General features: G+C 45.0%; 1 protein-coding gene across 1 annotated transcript in view; it reads left to right on the top strand.

The window, feature by feature from the left end:
- LOC124015364 (protein shisa-9-like) overlaps positions 1-21,095 on the top strand; it is a 171,186-nt gene extending 150,091 nt beyond the window's left edge. Inside the window, exons 3-7 of the mRNA XM_046330537.1 lie at positions 7,894-8,010; positions 20,177-20,254; positions 20,534-20,614; positions 20,659-20,819; positions 20,922-21,095. Coding sequence (XP_046186493.1) covers positions 7,894-8,010; positions 20,177-20,254; positions 20,534-20,614; positions 20,659-20,819; positions 20,922-21,095 — 611 coding nt within the window. The remainder of the gene's footprint in view (positions 1-7,893; positions 8,011-20,176; positions 20,255-20,533; positions 20,615-20,658; positions 20,820-20,921) is intronic.
- The last annotated feature ends 381 nt before the right edge of the window (positions 21,096-21,476 follow it).

The raw sequence follows: 21,476 nt of genomic DNA, 5'->3' as shown, positions 1-21,476 counted from the left end.
GACCCAAAACACTTCCAGGCTGTGTAAGAGCTATTTTACCAAGAAGGAGAGTGATGGAGTGCTGCATCAGATGACCTGGCCTCCACAATCCCCCGACCTCAAACAAATTGAGATTGTTTGGAATGAGTCGGACTGCAGAGTGAAGGAAAAGCAACCAACAAGTGCTCAGCATATGAGGGAATTCTTCCAAGACTGTTGGAAAAGCATTCCAGGTGAAGCTGGTTGTCATCAAGGCAAAGGATGGCTATTTGAAGAATTTCAAATATATATATATTTTTTTGGTTAATACATGATTCCATATGTGTTATTTCATAGTTTTGATGTCTTCAATATTATTCTGCAATGTAGAAAATAGTAAAAATAAAGAAAAACCTTTGAAAGAGTAGGTGTTTGTGTGTACGGCATGTTCCACTTACAGAATGTATAAAATCACAAGCCATACAGAAATGTCATAGTTGAACATATCGTATTAGAGCAGTTGTGATGCAATTTCGAATATGCTTGTGTGGCAGTCACCTTACCATTATGAACAAATGAACATAGTGGATACAATAATGTTTTTTAATTGCTACATGTCTTTTGTATGTTTACATGTTGTACCCTGTCTGATGGAACACACACAGCATTGACCCTGAACCTCCACTTGACCCCTGGCTTCCCGCTCCACATAGCCAGAAAACATTAGGTAGAACATATTAGAACAGGGATGGCCAACTTAGGGGTGGGGGCCACACAAAAACATTACTCATTATGAGGTGCTGCAGTGGCTCGTGGGTTGACATGGGACATAATTGAGTGGCTGCTGATGCACAACCAAATTTCAAAATTCCACCTTATGTATTCTATGCCATGTTACCTCCCCATTAACATTACATGGGAAACATTTCAACAATGTCATGTAACTGAATGTCTAGAATGAGCATTATGATACATGCCACTTTAACATTCTGTGGCAGCCGTGTTAGTTCACCATTAACATTACGTAAGGAATCATCAACGAGGGGCTATGCATTCTATGGAAAATAATAAACAACGTGGAAGATGTTGGAGTTGCATTATTTTCCAGAGAATGACTAGAACCCCGAGTTAATTATCCCTTTTATACAATTCCTATAATTAACACATTTGCTCCTAGAAATGTGTTAATTTGCCAGTAGGAATGTGTTCAACATCCACAGAAGTAGCTAGCAAGTTTACTAGATACAGTAGAAGTCGGAAGTTTACGTACACCTTAGCCAAATACATTTAAACTCAGTTTCACAATTCCTGACATTTAATCCTAGTAAAAAATTCCCTGTCTTTGGTCAGTTAGGATCACAACTTAATTTTTTATTCTATTTTCTATTTTATTTTACCCCGTTTTCTCCCCAATTTCGTGGTATCCAATTGTTTAGTAGCTACTATCTTGTCTCATTGCTAAAACTCCCGTATGGGCTCGGGAGAGACGAAGGTTGAAAGTCATGCGTCCTTCGATACACAACCCAACCAAGCCGCACTGCTTCTTAACACAGCGCGCATCCAACCCGGAAGCCAGCCGCACCAATGTGTCGGAGGAAACACTGTGCACCTGGCAACCTTGGTTAGTGCGCACTGAGTCTGGCCCGCCACAGGAGTCGCTGGTGCACGAGAGGACAAGGATATCCCTACCGACCAACAACTCCCTAACGACGCTGGGCCAATTGTGCATCGCCCCACGGACCTCCCGGTCACGGCCTGTTACGACAGAGCCTGGGCGCGAACCCAGAGTTTCTGGTGGCACAGCTGGTGCTGCAGTACAGTACTCCACTTTATTTTAAGAATGTGAAATGTCAGAATAATAGTAGAGAGAATTATTTATTTCAGATTGATTCAGAATGTATCATCACATTCCCCATGGGTCAGAAGTTTACATACACTCAATTAGTATTGGTAGCATTGTCTTTAAATTGTTTAACTTGGGTCAAACGTTTAAGATAACCTTCCACAAGCTTCCCTCAATAAGGTGGGTGAATTTTGGCCCATTCCTCCCGACAGAGCTGGTGTAACTGAGTCAGGTTTGTAGGCCTCTTTGCTCGCACACGCTTTTTCAGTTCTGCCCACAAATGTTCTATAGGATTGAGGTCAGGGCTTTGTGATGGCCACTCCAATACCTTGCCACAATGCCACAACTTTGGAAGTACGCTTGGGGTCATTGTCCACTTGGAAGACCCATTTGCGACCAAGTTTTAACTTCCTGACTGATGTCTTGAGATGTTGCTTCAATTTATCCACATAATTTTCCTGCCTCATGTTGCCATCTATTTTGTGAAGGGCACCAGTCCCTCCTGCAGCAAAGCATCCCCACAACATGATGCTGCCACCCCCGTGCTTCACGGTTGGGATGGTGTTCTTCGGCTTGCAAGCCTCCCCCTTTTTCCTCCAAATATAACGATGGTCATTATGGCCAAACAGTTCTATTTTTGTTTCTTCAGACCAGAGGACATTTCTCCAAAAAGTACGATCTTTGTCCCCATGTGCAGTTGCAAACCGTAGTCTGGCTTTTTTATGGTTGTTTTGGAGCAGTGGTTTCTTCCTTCACGAGCGGCCTATCAGGTTATGTCGATATAGGACTTGTTTAACTGTGGATATAGATACTTTTGTACCGGTTTCCTCCAGCATCTTCATAAGGTCCTTTGCTGTTGTTCTGGGATTGATTTGCACTTTCTGATCCAAAGTACGTTCATCTCTAGGAGACAGAACGCGTCTCCTTCCTGAGCGGTATGACGGCTGTGTGGTCCCATGGTGTTTATACTTATACATAATATTATTTGTTCAGATGAACGTGGTACCTTCAGGCATTTGTAAATTGCTCCCAAATATGAACCAAACTTGTGGAGGTCTACAATGTTTTTTCTGAGGTCTTGGCTGATTTATTTTGATTTTCCCATGATGTCAAGCAAAGAGGCACTGAGTTTGAAGGTAGGCCTTGAAATACATCCACAGGTACACCTCCAATTGACTCAAATTATGTCAATTAGCCTATCAGAAGCTTCTAAAGTCATGACATAATTTTATGGAATTTTCCAAGCTGTTTAAAGGCACAGTCAACTTAGTGTATGTAAACTTCTCACCCACTGGAATTGTGAACATTAAGTGAAATAATCTGTCTGTAGACAATTTTGGGAAAAATCACTTGTGTCATGCACAAAGTAGATGTCCTAACCGACTTGCCAAAACTATAGTTCGTTAACAAAACATTTGTGGAGTGGTTGAAAAATGAGTTTTAATGACTCCAACCTAAGTGTATGTAAACTTCTGACTTCAACTGTAACAACAGTAGTTACTATGGTAACCAAACAATACTTACTTGCAATTTTAGCTAACAAAACCGTAAGTTCTAGCTTGTAATTATAAACATCAAATTCAACAATGCCAATAATGTTTTCAATTCGACTTTTGCTTTCAAAAGCAGCTCAAACATAGAATGTAAGTATTAACTTTTGAATTCTACCGTGCGTTATAGGGTATTATAAACTGGGTGGTTCGAGCCCTGAATGCTGATTGGCTGACAGCCATGGTATATGACAACGTATACCATGGGTATGACAAAAAGTAGATTTTTACTGCTCTAATTACATAGGTAACCAGTTTATAATAGCAATAAGGCACCTCGTGGGTTTGTAATATATGGACAATATATCACAGCCTCTGTCTATTTGTTAAAATGCCTATTTACTCTGTATCCATCTGACTGTGCAATCCACTGTCTCATTAGCCCAGCCAGGCTATTTATAAACTTGATCTCCGCTATAAAAAGACATTATCTCATATTTCTAACATTCACAGACTAACATTTAGTTTTCAACAGAGGAGATTTGTATAAACCTTGCTGTCTGTCTCTCTGAACATTTGCAACATTGTTTCAATATTTAAATTTGATCTCCAGCTGTCCCATAGTAATGAACGTGTCAGGAGTCGGGATGAGACAGACAGACAGGTAGGCAGCTTTTCTCAGCAAGTCGAAATCATGAATCAGCATCATTTATATTGATATATACAGAGAACTATCAATAAAAAACAGGTCAAACAAAATTAAGTGCAGCTACTTTGGTGTCTTTCCATCTTCAGTTTGAAGTTATTGCGTTTGCTGTGTTGTTGGCTAGCTCCTCTGAGCAACAATGTACTGATGAAAGAGCACGTTTTCTATGCCAGACAAAATTGTGCATCATTAGCTCATTGTTGTGGATGTATCCAAAGAAATGTCACTAGAAAACTGCTTAAACAAACGCAAATGCAGCTAAATGGGCTCTCCTTCTCCGTGGCCGACATGAGTAAGATATTTAAATGTGTTAACCCACGCAAGGCTGCTGGCCGAGACGGCATCCCTAGCCGCATCCTCAGAGCATGCGCAGACCAGCTGGCTGGTGTGTTTATGGACATCTCTCCCTATCCCAGTCTGCTGCCCCCACATACGTCAAGATGGATACCATTGTTCCTGTACCCAAGTTGGTAAATGTAATAGAACTAAATAACTATCGAGCTTCTGTCATCATGAAGTGTTTTGAGAGACTAGTCAAGGATCATATCACCTCCACCTTACCAGACACCCTAGACCCACTCCAACTTCAATTTGCTTACTGCCCCAATAAGTCCACAGACGAGGCAATCACCATCACACTACACACTGCCCTATCCCATCTGGACAAGAGGAATACCATAGTACCCTCCAAGCTCATCATTTAGCTCGAGGCCCTGGGACTCAACCCCGCTCTTTGCAATTGGGTCCCGGACTTTCTGATGGGCCGCTCCCCAGGTGGTGAAGGTAGGAAACAACATCTCCACTTCGCTGATCCTCAACACTGTGGCCCCACAAGGGTGCGTGCTCAGCCCCTCCTGTACTCCCTGTTGACCCATGACTGCGTGGCCATGCATGCCTCCAACTCATGTATCAAGTAGGCAGACAACCCAACAATAGTAGGCTTGACTACCAACAACGACGAGACAGCCTACAGGGAGGAGTTGAGGGCCCTCAGTCTGTGGTGTCAGGAAAACAACCTCTCACTCAATGCCAACAAAACAAAGGAGAGGATCGTGGACTTCAGGAAACAACAAAGGGAGCAACCCCTCATCCACATTAACAGGACAGCAGTGGAGAAGGTGGAAAGTTTTAAGTTCCTCGGTGTACACATCACAGACAAACTGAAACGGTCCACCCACACAGACAGTGTGGTGAAGAAGGCGCAATAGTGTGTCGGGAGTCGGGAAGCTGAAGAAATTAGGCTTGTCACCTAAAACCCTCACAAACCTTTACAGTTGCACAATTTGGAGCATCCTGTCGGGCTGTATCACCGCCTGGTATGGCAACTGCACTGCCCACAACCAGAACGCTCTCCAGAGGGCGATGCGGTCTGCACAACGCATCACCGGGAGCAAACTACCTGCCCTCCAGGACACCTACAGCACCCGATGTCACAGGAAGGCCAAAAAGAGCCACTGCCTGTTCACCCCGCTATCATCCCAAAGGCAAGGTCAGTACAGGTGCGTCAAAGCTGGGACAGAGAGACTGAAAAACAGCTTATATCTCAAGGCAATCAGACTGTTAAACAGCCATCACTAACACAGAGAGGCTGTTGCCTACATACAAACTTAAAATCATTGGCCACTTTAATAATAATAAATAATAATAATAATATTAATAAAATAATAAATAATAAATGGATCACTAGTCACATTAATAATGTCACTTTAATAATGTTTACATATCTTTACATATCTTCCATTATTCATCTCTTATGTATATACTGTATTTTATACCATCTATTGCATCTAGCCTATGCCGCTCGGTCATTGCTCATCCATATATTTATATGTATATATTCTTATTCCATTCCTTTACTTAGATTTGTGAGTATTAGGTAGTTGTTGTGGAATTGTTAGATTACATGTAAGATATTGCTGCACTGTTGGAACTAGAAACACAAGCATTTCGCTACACTCGCAATAACATTTGCTTACCATGTGTATGTGACCAATGCAATTTGATTTGATTTGATTTAATGTCCTGTTATTCTGGCTGTACTTTTTGACGTGACTGTAAATTAGTCTTAGTTGGCTAGCTAGCAAGCAAGGAAAAATAACATTGCCAGCCAGTATTGCAATGGAACATTTAGAACGAACAACTGAGTCATGTCCATAGATACAGAACAAAAAGGCTGAACGACTGGGCCGATAGAATGAATGACCAGTTGGCTTGGGTAGCAACCCTAGATTTGTGTCGGGATTCTTATTATTATGTCTTGTGGAAGGATGAAATAGTATGAATAAATTAATCAAAACAACGTTTTTAATGAAAATATGTCAATCATTATTTGAATATGTTGCTAACCCGTTGTATAATAGTGATAATGCCCTCGAAGCTGGTGTTTGGAGGATATATTGGCACGGTTTGCCTAACAACACCTGTGCCAATATATCCTCCAAACACTGGCTTTTCGGGCATTATCACTTAAATTATGCACACTCTAGAATGCCCTTCAAGCCAATCAGAAAGGAGTATTCAACAATGCCATGGTATTAATAATAATAATAATATTGATTTAATATAGGGTTTTTCATTCCAGGTAGAATCTCAAAGTCGCTTTAAAAACTAAAAAAACTAAAAAAGATTTAACCAATTTAAACAAATGTAGGAATCTGGCAGTTCTTTAGTTGAGTTTTTTAAGATCTCCATTATCTACTGCACATGCAGCAGCTACTCTTCCTGGGGTCCACATAAAATGTACAAATACATAACAAAGTACAGAACAGTGATAGACAAGAACAACATAAGATATTACATTAAATAAACACAAATAAAATTGTCTTCCATAGCTTTAGATGAAAGGCAGTTTGGAAAAGGAAGTATCTTAAGAGGAGGGAGCATAGTTGGTACTGCCAGGCAGGGAGATAGAGACATCTGACAGACAGGCCACAGAGCTCTTCATCGGGAACCGAGTCGTCTTCGTTAGTCACAGCTCCTCCTCCGTAGATAGACTAGATTGTCCAATACTGAAATGTAGCACCTACCTGGGTGATGTGTGTAGCACAACAAACCATCCGGCCTCACACCGCCACGGGGCAGATAGAGAGGCGGTGCTCATGCACGCCAATGAGCGCCACATCCGGGACTGCAACCACTGGGCCACATTAGCGTCCTTAAACTGTTCTTCCTGGAACCAAAAGTGGTTCTCCAAAGGGTTCTCCTATGGGAACAGCCGAAGATAGCACATTTTCTTCTAGTGTAGGGGAGGATATTTGACTGCCTCAATATTACAAAGGACAGTGTGGTCACATGTTTTTCTCAGCATGCATCCTTATCTTCACCAGCCCCCACTATGCACAGAGTAGATGCATAAATATACAGGTCATTAAGCATTACTCACACATGGTGGTACACATTGTGGTACACATGATGGTACACATGGTGGTACACATGGTGGTACACATGGTGGAACACATGATGGTACACATGGTGGTACACATGGTGGTACACATGATGGTACACATGGTGGTACACATGATGGTACACATGATGGTACACATGGTGGTACACATGATGGTACACATGGTGGTACACATGATGGTACACATGGTGGTACACATGGTGGTACACATGATGGTTGGTACACATGGTGGTACACATGATGGTACACATGATGGTACACATGGTGGTACACATGGTGGTACACATGATGGTACACATGGTGGTACACATGGTGGTACACATGATGGTACACATGGTGGTACACATGATGGTACACATGGTGGTACACATGATGGTACACATGATGGTACACATGATGGTACACGTGGACTAAGGGTGTAACAGCAGTTCATTCTCTCTTCTTCTCTTGCTTTCTTTATCTCTCTCCCTCTCTCTCTCTCTCTGTCCTTCAGATCACAACCACCTGAATAACGCTGCCCTCTCACCCCTGGGTCCAGCGATGGCACTCTCCCACCCTCACAACAACCTTGGTCTGGGCTTTAACAAGTGCGCCTCCCTCAAGGCTGTGGGTAAGCAACGTACCGCTCACTACAGACATCCTTTCACATACACTGTCTATCAACAGACCAGTTCACATAGACATAAATGCACTAAAACCTATCCACTCACTTAAATAATATAAACATATTTTATGCATTTGAATATTTCTACACCGTGCATTTGAGAACTGCCGTCAATATTACGTGAGACACAGTGCCTGTGATACTCCAGTACTGAACAGAGTGTTTGTTATATGTTATATAATGTTAATGTATGTTAAGTATATTATAAACTGTGTAGCTGGTGCCCTATAAGCCTCTACAGTATTTCACTTATTATTTTCTCATAAATGCAGTAGACAGCCGTATGGTCCTGCGGACACACACGAGTAAGCACAAATACACACACACACACACACACACACACACACACACACACACACACACACACACACACACACACACACACACACACACACACACACACACACACACACACACACACACACACACACACACACACACACACAACGAATGAAACGTGAAAAAAACATCTGTGACTGTGTGAAACGTGAGAAAAACATGTGTGAGTAATCAAGTAGAGCAGGGCTGCCCAACCCTCTTCCTTTGAGATCTACCGTCCTGTGGGTCTTCAGCCCAACCCTCTTCCTGGAGATCTACTGTCCTGTGGGTCTTCAGCCCAACCCTCTTCCTGGAGATCTACCGTCCTGTGGGTCTTCAGCCCAACCCTCTTCCTGGAGATCTACCGTCCTGTGGGTCTTCAGCCCAACCCTCTTCCTGGAGATCTACCGTCCTGTGGGTCTTCAGCCCAACCCTCTTCCTGGAGATCTACCGTCCTGTGGGTCTTCAGCCCAACCCTCTTCCTGGAGATCTACTGTCCTGTGGGTTTTCAGTCCAACCCTCTTCCTGGAGATCTACCGTCCTGTGGGTCTTCAGGCCAACCCTCTTCCTGGAGATCTACCGTCCTGTGGGTCTTCAACCCAACCCTCTTCCTGGAGATCTACCGTCCTGTGGGTTTTCAGTCCAACCCTCTTCCCGGAGATCTACCGTCCTGTGGGTCTTCAGGCCAACCCTCTTCCCGGAGATCTACCGTCCTGTGGGTCTTCAGCCCAACCCTCTTCCTGGAGATCTACCGTCCTGTGGGTCTTCAGGCCAACCCTCTTCCCGGAGATCTACCGTCCTGTGGGTCTTCAGGCCAACCCTCTTCCCGGAGATCTACCGTCCTGTGGGTCTTCAGCCCAACCCTCTTCCTGGAGATCTACCGTCCTGTGGGTCTTCAGGCCAACCCTCTACCCGGAGATCTACCGTCCTGTGGGTCTTCAGCCCAACCCTCTTCCTGGAGATCTACCGTCCTGTGGGTTTTCAGTCCAACCCTCTTCCTGGAGATCTACCGTCCTGTGGGTCTTCAGGCCAACCCTCTTCCCGGAGATCTACCGTCCTGTGGGTATTCAGCCCAACCCTCTTCCTGGAGATCTACTGTCCTGTGGGTCTTCAGCCCAACCCTCTTCCTGGAGATCTACCGTCCTGTGGGTCTTCAGCCCAACCCTCTTCCTGGAGATCTACCGTCCTGTGGGTCTTCAGCCCAACCCTCTTCCTGGAGATCTACCGTCCTGTGGGTCTTCAGCCCAACCCTCTTCCTGGAGATCTACCGTCCTGTGGGTCTTCAGCCCAACCCTCTTCCTGGAGATCTACTGTCCTGTGGGTTTTCAGTCCAACCCTCTTCCTGGAGATCTACCGTCCTGTGGGTCTTCAGGCCAACCCTCTTCCTGGAGATCTACCGTCCTGTGGGTCTTCAACCCAACCCTCTTCCTGGAGATCTACCGTCCTGTGGGTTTTCAGTCCAACCCTCTTCCCGGAGATCTACCGTCCTGTGGGTCTTCAGGCCAACCCTCTTCCCGGAGATCTACCGTCCTGTGGGTCTTCAGCCCAACCCTCTTCCTGGAGATCTACCGTCCTGTGGGTCTTCAGGCCAACCCTCTTCCCGGAGATCTACCGTCCTGTGGGTCTTCAGGCCAACCCTCTTCCCGGAGATCTACCGTCCTGTGGGTCTTCAGCCCAACCCTCTTCCTGGAGATCTACCGTCCTGTGGGTCTTCAGGCCAACCCTCTACCCGGAGATCTACCGTCCTGTGGGTCTTCAGCCCAACCCTCTTCCTGGAGATCTACCGTCCTGTGGGTTTTCAGTCCAACCCTCTTCCTGGAGATCTACCGTCCTGTGGGTCTTCAGGCCAACCCTCTTCCCGGAGATCTACCGTCCTGTGGGTATTCAGCCCAACCCTCTTCCTGGAGATCTACCGTCCTGTGGGTTTTCAGTCCAACCCTCTTCCTGGAGATCTACCGTCCTGTGGGTCTTCAGGCCAACCCTCTTCCCGGAGATCTACCGTCCTGTGGGTCTTCAGCCCAACCCTCTTCCTGGAGATCTACCGTCCTGTGGGTTTTCAGTCCAACCCTCTTCCTGGAGATCTACCGTCCTGTGGGTCTTCAGGCCAACCCTCTTCCCGGAGATCTACCGTCCTGTGGGTCTTCAGCCCAACCCTCTTCCTGGAGATCTACCGTCCTGTGGGTTTTCAGTCCAACCCTCTTCCTGGAGATCTACCGTCCTGTGGGTCTTCAGGCCAACCCTCTTCCCGGAGATCTACCGTCCTGTGGGTCTTCAGGCCAACCCTCTTCCCGGAGATCTACCGTCCTGTGGGTCTTCAGCCCAACCCTCTTCCTGGAGATCTACTGTCCTGTGGGTTTTCAGTCCAACCCTCTTCCTGGAGATCTACCGTCCTGTGGGTCTTCAGGCCAACCCTCTTCCTGGAGATCTACCTTCCTGTGGGTCTTCAGTCCAACCTACAGGACAGTGGATCTCCAGGAAGAGGGTTGGGCAGCCCTGAAGTAGAGGATGTATGTTGTATATGAACAACAATGATGTTACTCCCACACATCATCAACTGCCCTCCTCTATCATGACTAACTCATTAACACACAAACTGATGCTACTACATATCCCCCAAAACACATATGGAACACAGACACATGTGGAACACAGACACATGTGGAACACAAACACATGTGGAACACAAACACATGTGGAACACAGACACATGGTGCAGTAACCCTGCCTGTAGCTCAATCACAGACAGTCAGGATAGTGAGTGACATGACTCCCTGTTGAGTGGCTGACAGTATGGGTCTGGATGGGTCAGAGCCGTACCATTTTGCTGGCCCCATGGCCTCACACACATAAGCACACATTCACACATTCTTACAGTACACTGACCCCAACACACATGCATTCTGAGCCCACACACACACACACACACACACACACACACACACACACACACACACACACACACACACACACACACACACACACACACACACACACACACACACACACACACACACACACACACACACACACACAACCATACGTGATTGTATCTGATCCCTCTGGAAAGACAAGGACACACTGATGCTTATTTGGAAAGACAGCACGACACAGACATGTTCGCGCCATGAGATCATTGCATGTCAGTAGAACTGCTCACTAGCTCCTCCTATTCTAAAACCACTAATGGCAGGGATGGAGGAGTCCACTTCATTATGCTGCTCACTGAGTAAATAAGTGTGATTGCACCAAAGGACCGTCAATAGAAAAGACAATAGATTCATATGACGTTGTCATTGACATTTGCAGTAAAATACTTAAATTAACATTTTCATCCGATTGTGATGCAACACTCTTTTTCTCCATATTCCTTTCTGCTTGATGAAAGCACATTTTACAATCCCCAACCCTGTCACCAGGAGGACCCCAAACAGAATACGGTCCGCTCTTTAATGTAGTCACTTTTAAACTGCATTCATTTTTTTTAGACACTGTACACACCACACACACACACACACACGCATAAGCTGGATGTTGTACAGACAATGGCGTGGCTGCCATCCGTGGTGCCAGCCGGGGCACGGGTCCTGTGGCACAGCAGGTTGGCATGCCGGCTCATCGGGCCCTTGAGAAGGGCCCACCTCACGGCTGGTGCATTACCACGGGCAGTTGCTTCATATTTACATCTCTGCATCTCATTTGAATCCATTGATTTTAAGAGACGGGAGTCTCTCTACACCTCTAGGGTATTTCACTTCTTATTTCCTCATGAATGGAGCAGACAGCCGTATGGTCTTGCGGACACACACATGCGTACCCGCAAATACACACTCACAAGCACACACACTCACAAACACACACACACACACACGCAAGCTTGCAGATGGCCGGAAAAGCAGGTTGACGCATGAGATTCTAAACAATGGTAATGACACATGGAAAGGCATTGAGGTACAGGGACACATACAAATGCACACACACAGACACACTCACAAGCACACACACAGACACACTCACAAGCGCACACACAGACACACTCATAAGGGCACACACAGACACACTCACAAGCGCACATACAGACACACTCATAAGGGCAAACACAGACACACTCATAAGGGCACACACAGACACACTCATAAGGGCACACACAGACACACTCACAAGCGCACGCACAGAAACACTCATAAGGGCACACACAGACACACTCATAAGGGTACACACAGACACACTCATAAGGGCACACTCATAAGGGCACACACAGACACACTCATAAGGGCACACTCATAAGGGCACACACAGACACACTCACAGGGGCACACACAGATACACTCACAAGGGCACACAGACACACTCATAAGGGAACACACAGACACACTCATAAGGGCACACACAGACACACTCATAAGGGCACACACAGACACACTCATAAGGGCACACACAGACACACTCACAAGCGCACGCACAGAAACACTCATAAGGGCACACACAGACACACTCATAAGGGTACACACAGACACACTCATAAGGGCACACTCATAAGGGCACACACAGACACACTCATAAGGGCACACTCATAAGGGCACACACAGACACACTCATAAGGGCACACACAGACACACTCACAAGGGCACACACAGACACACTCATAAGGGCATACACAGCAGCTCATTTGAGATATAGGCTTAGCACTCTCATCTCTTCACACGTGATTGTAACCCCCAGCAAGCCAATAAACAACACGGCACGTCGCCACTCTCTGTGTTGGCAAAGTCATTGAGAGGACAGAGTGTAGTTCAGGGGCTTTGGCTCAGGCGTCAGCCAACTTCTGCCAGGTGTACCAGCAGGTCCTTGGACCAGGATGTAGTTGTAGCCCTGTATCTTAATTAAACACTAACGACCTGAGAATTTCTGATAGGGCACAAAGGGATAGTGCGAAAAAGTGATGGAGAAGGCGAGAAATGGACGGAGAGGGCAGCAAGGCCTCGTTGCTGGTCCCCCGCCTTCAGTGCATATGCTCCCTCACCGTGCACTTCCTGTGCCGTCGGCCGAGAACGTCAGTGATTCCCCGTGACAAAACGCATGCTGCTGCAACCCTGAGGTCACTTTCGTGCAAATCTTTCTTAGCAAGCATAGTAGTAGTTGGGTAGCATGGGTTTCGAGCATCACTAGTAAGGATAAAGAGTAGTAGTTGGGTAGCATTGGTTTCGAGCATCACTAGTAAAGATAAAGAGCAGTAGTTGGGTAGAGCGGGTTTCGAGCATCACTATTAAGGATAAAGAGTATTAGTTGGGTAGCATAGGTTTCGAGCATCACTAGTAAAGATAAAGAGTAGTAGTTGGGTAGCATTGGTTTTGAGCATCACTAGTAAGGATAAAGAGTAGTAGTTGGGTAGCATGGGTTTCGAGCATCACTAGTAAGGATAAAGAGATAAAATGTCAGTCTCGTCTGGTGCAATATTGTTTGTTTTTTCCTTTGGCTAATTACAGCACACCCCTACTTGGCCTCAAAATGGCTGTGGTGTGGGGATCAATGGAAGTCTTCAGAATGAATGACTTGGCACCTGCTAGACTTCTATTCTTTAGAGAAGCCATGTGGCAGTGTAAACCCTGTCACATGGTCTGCTGCAATCAAGCTGCTTATCCTTTAGAATATTTACAATGTATAAACACATGCCTGTATACAGTTGCGTTGGCAACATAGCCATTTAATCCTCCCATGACTTGCCAAACGTGTCACATGCCACAACATGAAAGCAAGCATTTTAAGAGCACTGTCATTATCAGCACAATAGCCGTTTAATGCCTCGCGTTAAAATCATTTCCTGAAATTGCAGTGATTAGGCCATTTAAAGCAGCTTTATACATCTGTAGTTGTTCTCCTTTGGAAGAAGTGAGAACTCTCCTTAACAACACAGAGTAAGTGTTATAATGTTCTGTATTGAAGAACAATTTCCACTTTTTGATCGTTTTTCAAGGTAATTCATGTTTTATGATCTTCAAGAAATCCAGCTTTTCTAGAAGACTAGTCTGTGGTTTGATGATATTGAGTTTCAGGAGCAATATACAGGTAACTGCCAAAATAAAGAACCTAATTGGACTTTGGGCTCCCACCAGCTTCCAGAACAGTTTCAATATGCATAGATTCTAGAAGTGTCTGGAACTCTATTGGTGGGATGCAACACCGTTCATCCACGAGAAATTCCATCATTTTTTGTTTTTAATTTTAAGGGGTGGATCAGCTTAATATTGCGGAAAGATTGTTGCTTGCATCAATGTAATTGTCTGCATCATTTCCAATCCCCCATATATTTTTGGGGTAAATCATCATAGGTACACTTAACTATGACAGACAAAATGAGAGAAAAAAAATTCAGAAAATCACATTGTAGGTTTAATGAATTTATTTGCATATAATTTAAAAAGCAGGTCACCAGGTGTAGGCAAAACCATAATCAAATAGGTAAACTGTGATATAACTAAAGAGATAATCAGGGCTATTTTTCCACAAATAGACAGATATTTTCCTTTCCATGGTAGCGAGATCTTATCTATTTTTGCTAACTTTCTATAAAAATGTATTGGAGTGAGATAATTTCTTTATTTTGGGATTTGTATACCGATTATGTCCACATCTCCGTCAGATTTAATTGGTAAACTACATGGTAATGTAAAATTGGCCTTTTTTAGTGATCCAATACGTATTATCATAATTTGGTTTTAATCCAGAGAGGATAGCAAAAGTATCTAGATCCTCTATGAGGCCGTGGAGAGACTCCAATTGTGGTTTTAAAAGAAACCATGAATCATCAGCGTACAATGACACCTTAGTTTTTAAGCCACGGATTTCTAATCCCTTAATATTATTGTTTGATCTCATTTTAACAGCTAACATTTCGATGGGAATAATGAATAGATATGCCGAGAGTGGACAACCTTGTTTTACTCTTCTAGATAGTTTTAAACTTTCTGAGATGTAGCCATTATTTACTATTTTACACCTAGGGTTACTATACATAATTTAAACTCATTTTATAAGAGATTCCCCAACATTTAAATATTCTAAGCATATATATAAACTCCAGTCGTACTTTATCAAAAGCCTTTTCAAAATCATCTATGAAAACCAGGCCTGGTGTCCCCGATATTTCATAATATTCTATTGTTTCCAGTACTTGTCTTATATTATCTCCAATGTATCGTCCATGTAAAAAACCTGTCTGATGAGGATGAATAATATCTGACAATACTTTTTTAATTCTATGCGCCAAGCATTTTTCTAGGATTTTTGCATCACAAAACTGAAGTGAGGTCTCCAATGTTTTTAATGGACTGGATCTTTATACACTGCTCAAAAAAATAAAGGGAACACTTAAACAACACAATGTAACTCCAAGTCAATCACACTTCTGTGAAATCAAACTGTCCACTTAGGAGGCAACACTGATTGACAATAAATTTCACATGCTGTTGTGCAAATGGAATAGAGAACAAGTGGAAATTATAGGCAATTAGCAAGACACCCCCAATAAAGGAGTGGTTCTACAGATGGGGACCACAGACCACTTCTCAGTTCCTATGCTTCCTGGCTGATGTTTTGGTCACTTTTGAATGCTGGCGATGCTTTCACTCTAGTGGTAGCATGAGACGGAGTCTACAACCCACACAAGTGGCTCAGGTAGTGCAGCTCATCCAGGATGGCACATCAATGCGAGCTGTGGCAAGAAGGTTTGCTGTGTCTATCAGCGTAGTGTCCAGAGCATGGAGGCGCTACCAGGAGACAGGCCGTAGGAGGGCAACAACCCAGCAGCAGGACCGCTACCTCCGCCTTTGTGCAAGGAGGAGCAGGTGGAGCACTGCCAGAGCCCTGCAAAATGACCTCCAGCAGGCCACAAATGTGCATGTGTCTGCTCAAAAGGTTAGAAACAGACTCCATGAGGGTGGTATGAGGGCCCGACGTCCACAGGTGGGGGTTGTGCTTACAGCTCAACACCGTGCTGGACATTTGGCATTTGCCAGAGAACACCAAGATTGGCAAATTCGCCAGTGGCGCCCTGTGCTCTTCACAGATGAAAGCAGGTTCACACTGAGCACATGTGACAGACGTGACAGAGTCTGGAGACACCGTGGAGAACGTTCTGCTGCCTGCAACATCCTCCAGCATGACCGGTTTGGCGGTGGGTCAGTCATGGTGTGGGGTGGCATTTCTTTGGGGGGCCGCACAGCCCTCCATGTGCTCGCCAGAGGTAGCCTGACTGCCATTAGGTACCGAGATGAGATCCTCAGACCCCTTGTGAGACCATATGCTGGTGCGGTTGGCCCTGAGTTCCTCCTAATGCAAGACAATGCTAGACCTCATGTGGCTGGAGTGTGTCAGCAGTTCCTGCAAGAGGAAGGCATTGATGCTATGGACTGGCCCGCCTGTTCCCCAGACCGGAATCCAATTGAGCACATCTGGGGCATCATGTCTCGCTCCATCCACCAATGCCACGTTGCACCACAGACTGTCCAGGAGTTGGCGGATGCTTTAGTCCAGGTCTGGGAGGAGATCCCTCAGGAGACCATCCGCCAACTCATCAGGAGCATGCCCAGGCATTGTAGGGAGGTCATACAGGCACATGGAGGCCACACACACTACTGAGCCTCATATTGACTTGTTTTAAGGACATTACATCAAAGTTGGATCAGACTGTAGTGTGGTTTTCCACTTTAATTTTGAGTGTGACTTCAAATCCAGACCTCCATGAATATTTAATTCATTCAGATCTAGGATGTGTTATTTTAGTGTTCCCTTGATGTTTTTAAGCAGTGTATATATCACTTGGGTAATGTTTCAATAATAATGATATCAGACCTTCTTGTTACATATCTGATAATCTACCATTTATATAGGAGTGGTTAAAACATGCTAATAATGGTCCTCTGAGTATATAAAAAAAATGTGTATACTTCCACTTGTATGCCATCCAGCCCTGGAGTTTATCCAGCCTTAAAGGCCCCAATTGCATCAAGATGTTCATCTTCTCTAATTTGGCATCACATGAGTCTTTCAGTACATCTGTTAATTTGACATTATTATTAGGAAAACATCCGTACAATTAGTTTCAGTTAGTGGAGATGGAGGAGACTGAAACAAAAACATATTTTTCATGTACTTTACTTTCTCTTTCAAAATATCATTCTGTGTATCATGCATGACTCCATCATTTGTAACAAGTTTTAAAATAATGCTTTTGGTACACACACAAACACAGGCCGTGTCTGAATGCTCATACTTGTGTCCGAAATAGTAGGCCGTTTGAGTATTTGAAAAAGTCTGTTTTATAGTATCTCAAAGTGCATCAAAAGCAAATGAGTAGTCTATCTATAGCTGGCTAGATCAACCAATAGAGGCCAAGTCTTTGAGTGCATGCATCCTCTAATGATGGAGAGTGAGGGCTACAGGCGATGCTTTCCGGTTCATATGTGAAGCCGTAACTGATGGTGCATTGAAGACAACAACTCAAGTCAGAAACTCGGGTGTCATCCTAGAGCTCTGACTTCAACCTGAAGATCACAAAGTCATGATTTTTTCCCAGTGTGAGCTAATTTTGTTTCTGAATCCCCAGTTGTCTTGAATGTACCAAAAGTAATATGTTTCGGCCAAGGCATACTTCATTTTTACTATACAGTATGTGCTAAATAGTATGTAGTGCAATTAGTACACAAACTTCCCACAATAAGTTGGGTGAATTTTGGCCCATTCCTCCTGACAGAGCTGGTGTAACTGAGGCAGGTTTGTAGGCTTCTTTGTTCGCACACACTTTTTCAGTCCTGCCCACAAATATTCTATAAGGTTGAGGTCAGGGCTTTGTGATGGCCACTCCAATACCTTGACTTTGTTGTCCTTAAGCCATTTTGCCACAATTTTGGAAGTATGCTTGAGGTCATTGTCCAATTGGAAGACAGATCTGCGACCAAGCCTTAACTTCCCTACTGATGTCTTGAGATGTTGCTTCAATATATCCACATAATTTCCCTCCTCATGATACCATCAATTTTGTGAAGTGCACCAGTCCGTCCTGTAGCAAAGCACCCCCACAACATGATGCTGCCACTCCTGTGCTTCACGGTTGGGATGGTGTTCTCCAAAAGTACGATCTTTGTCCCCCATGTGCAGATGCAAACTGTAGTCTGGCTTGTTTATGTTGGTTTTGGAGCAGTGGTTTCTTCCTTGCTGAGCAGCCTTTTAGCTTATGCCAATATAGGACTCGTTTTACTGTGAATATAGATACTTTTCTACCGGTTTCCTCCAGCATCTTCACACGGTACTTTGCTGTTGTTCTGGGACTGATTTGCACTTTTCGCACCAAAGTACGTTCATCTCTAGGAGACAGAACGCATCTCCTTCCTAAGAGGTATGACAGCTGCGTGGTCCAATGGTGTTTACACTTGCATACTATTGTTTGTACAGATGAACGTGGTACCTTCAGGGGTTTGGCTCCCAAGGATGAACCAGACTTGTGGAGGTCTACAATTTTTTAAATGAGATCTTGGCTGATTTCTTTTGATTTTCCCATGATGTCAAGCAAAGAGGCAGTGAGTTTGAAGGTAGGCCTTGACATACATCCACAGGTACACCCCCAATTGACTCAAAAGATGTCAATTAAGCTATCAAAAGCTTCTAAAGCCATGATATAATTTTCAGGAATTTTCTAAGCTGTTTAAAGGCACAGTCAACTTAGTGTATATCAACTTCTGACCCACTGGAATTGTGATACAGTGAATTACGAGTGACACACACACACACACACACACACACACACACACACACACACACACACACACACACACACACACACACACACACACACACACACACACACACACACACACACACACACACACACACACACACACACACACACACACACACAGAGGCTGAGGGGGAGGGGGAAAAGAAACAACAACAACCAGGATACTTTTTTCCAACAGAATAGGGGAAGAAAAACCTAAACGACACAACAGTGGGGCGAACAAGGTTGTTAGTGTCTGAGGGCTGAGGGGTTTGCGGCCGTGACCTCATGAAGCAGCACTCAGGGCTCCCTCACTAATACGACACGACACTCTAAACCCACTCTATTTTTACTCCCCTCAAAACTCCAGCTTATCCGCCAGTTGCTGTTGCTTTTTTTTCTTATTTGTTTTCATTCAACGTTAACGGTACGGGGCTTCAGGCATTTTAACCCCCTCTCAAGCACACACAGACACACACAGACACACACAGAACCAAGCCCCTGTGGGTGTAAGCCGCTGTACACTGTGCAGCTCTACCTCCATGTCATTGTAGGTTTACCTGACAGGTTGGCTGGTTTAGGGATGATGGTGTAAAGCTACTGGTTCCTTTCATGGTATATAATACACAGCCAATGGCACAGGGATTAACACAGGGGGAGAGGTGTCTCACCTTAATTATTCCCTTGGCAGCAGAATAGCATACAAGTGACTCCAGAAAGGGACACAATGTCTTGTATAACTTGTCTAAATGTGTACATTTAATTCAAACAGAGAGGTTGGGCGAGGTTATTGAAGTGATATGAGTGGTGTAACTCAACGCATTCTATTCATCTGTGCTCTTCAATTCCAGCATATTTTACAGCCACATTATGATGGGGTCTATTACGCTGCTATTACAATGTGTACAATGTAATTACCTGGAATCACACTTGTCTTTACAGCATGATAAAGTAGGGAGGAGATGCTTGTGCAGCAGATCCTTACAGATTTTCATTGTTGTTTTGTTTTGTTTTAACTTGGTTTAGGGGTTTGGCCACTGGATAACAGAGCTCTTACTGTATCTGAACAAAGGAGGACATTGTTGAGGTCTCTGGGGGTACCAGGTAGATATTCTGACCCATATAACTCATTGTGGACCTACAGGTTGAGTGGATACCATGTCAAAGGAAAAGATTAAAGGTATTTGTAAGGTATTTTGACCTCTATACCACTAACTGCATTCCTCTCTCTCGCTCTCTCGCTCTCTCGCTCTCGCTCTCGCTCTCGCTCTCTCGCTCTCGCTCGCTCTCTCTCTCTCTCTCTCTCTCTCTCTCTCTCTCTCTCTCTCTCTCTCTCTCTCTCTCTCTCTCTCCCCCACCTTTGTCTCCTCCCCCTTCTCGCAGCAGATACGGCAGCAAGAGACTACTACAAGGGCTACCCGATGGTGGACTACTCCCGCCACCACTCCTCGCCCCCACCTTCCAGCCCATCGCCTTTCACAAGGACAAGCCCTTCCTGCCCCCTCCAGACATCCACGCCCCACTGGCCATAACCATCACCGCCGCCCAGCTCCCCAAGCCCAAGGTCTCCAAGACTAACACCCACCCGCTTACCTCCAGCTCGGCCTTCAAAGTCTGGGACCCTAGTAAGGGCCATGTCCAGCATCCAACGGCCTCCCACATCGGGCAGGCACAGCAGCAGCATCCGCAGCATTCACAGCATCCTCAGCATCAGCAGCATCAGCAGCATCAGCAGCATCCGCAACATCAACAACATCAACAACATCAACAGCAGTTACATCAACAGCCCAACAGCCGCCGGCAGGCCTACTCCAACAAGCGGCAGTTCAGCATTGAGACACTCCCGGAACTCTTCTCCCAGCCCCTGGGCTATGGACAGTCGCCCCACATGCACCCCAAAAACAAAGGGCTGCCCACCAACAGCAAGACAGAGGTCACAGTCTGAGCATGAACGTTTGGAGAGTAGGAAAGCAAGAAAAGAGTCTATAGGACTGGGAGTAAGGCCTGGGAGCGAGAGCTTTTTGTACGAATCAATGTCGTGTTGATGGCTGGGGGGATGAACAGGGACAGGCAATCTTCTATTGCTATTTTAATTGCAGGTTTTCTTTGTTATTGATAACGAAACACCCAAAACGGAAGGTAACGATCACATGAAGTGACTCGCTCTCTCTAAACCTGGTTCCTTTAAATTCCCTCTCTGTCCCAGCATCCTCCCTGTTTTGTTTTGGTCAATCTCCTCTTTGCTCCCACTGGCACCACTACTCTACAAATCCCCCCCCACACACTTACACACTCTCCTACTGTTTGCAGCCTGTCAGAGTGGTAC

The sequence above is a fragment of the Oncorhynchus gorbuscha genome, linkage group LG26 (genome assembly GCF_021184085.1).
Source record: "Oncorhynchus gorbuscha isolate QuinsamMale2020 ecotype Even-year linkage group LG26, OgorEven_v1.0, whole genome shotgun sequence".
In the NCBI taxonomy this organism is placed as follows: Eukaryota; Metazoa; Chordata; class Actinopteri; order Salmoniformes; family Salmonidae; genus Oncorhynchus; species Oncorhynchus gorbuscha.
The sequence above is the reverse complement of the archived record's forward strand: the minus strand, read 5'-3'. Positions and strand labels throughout refer to the sequence as shown.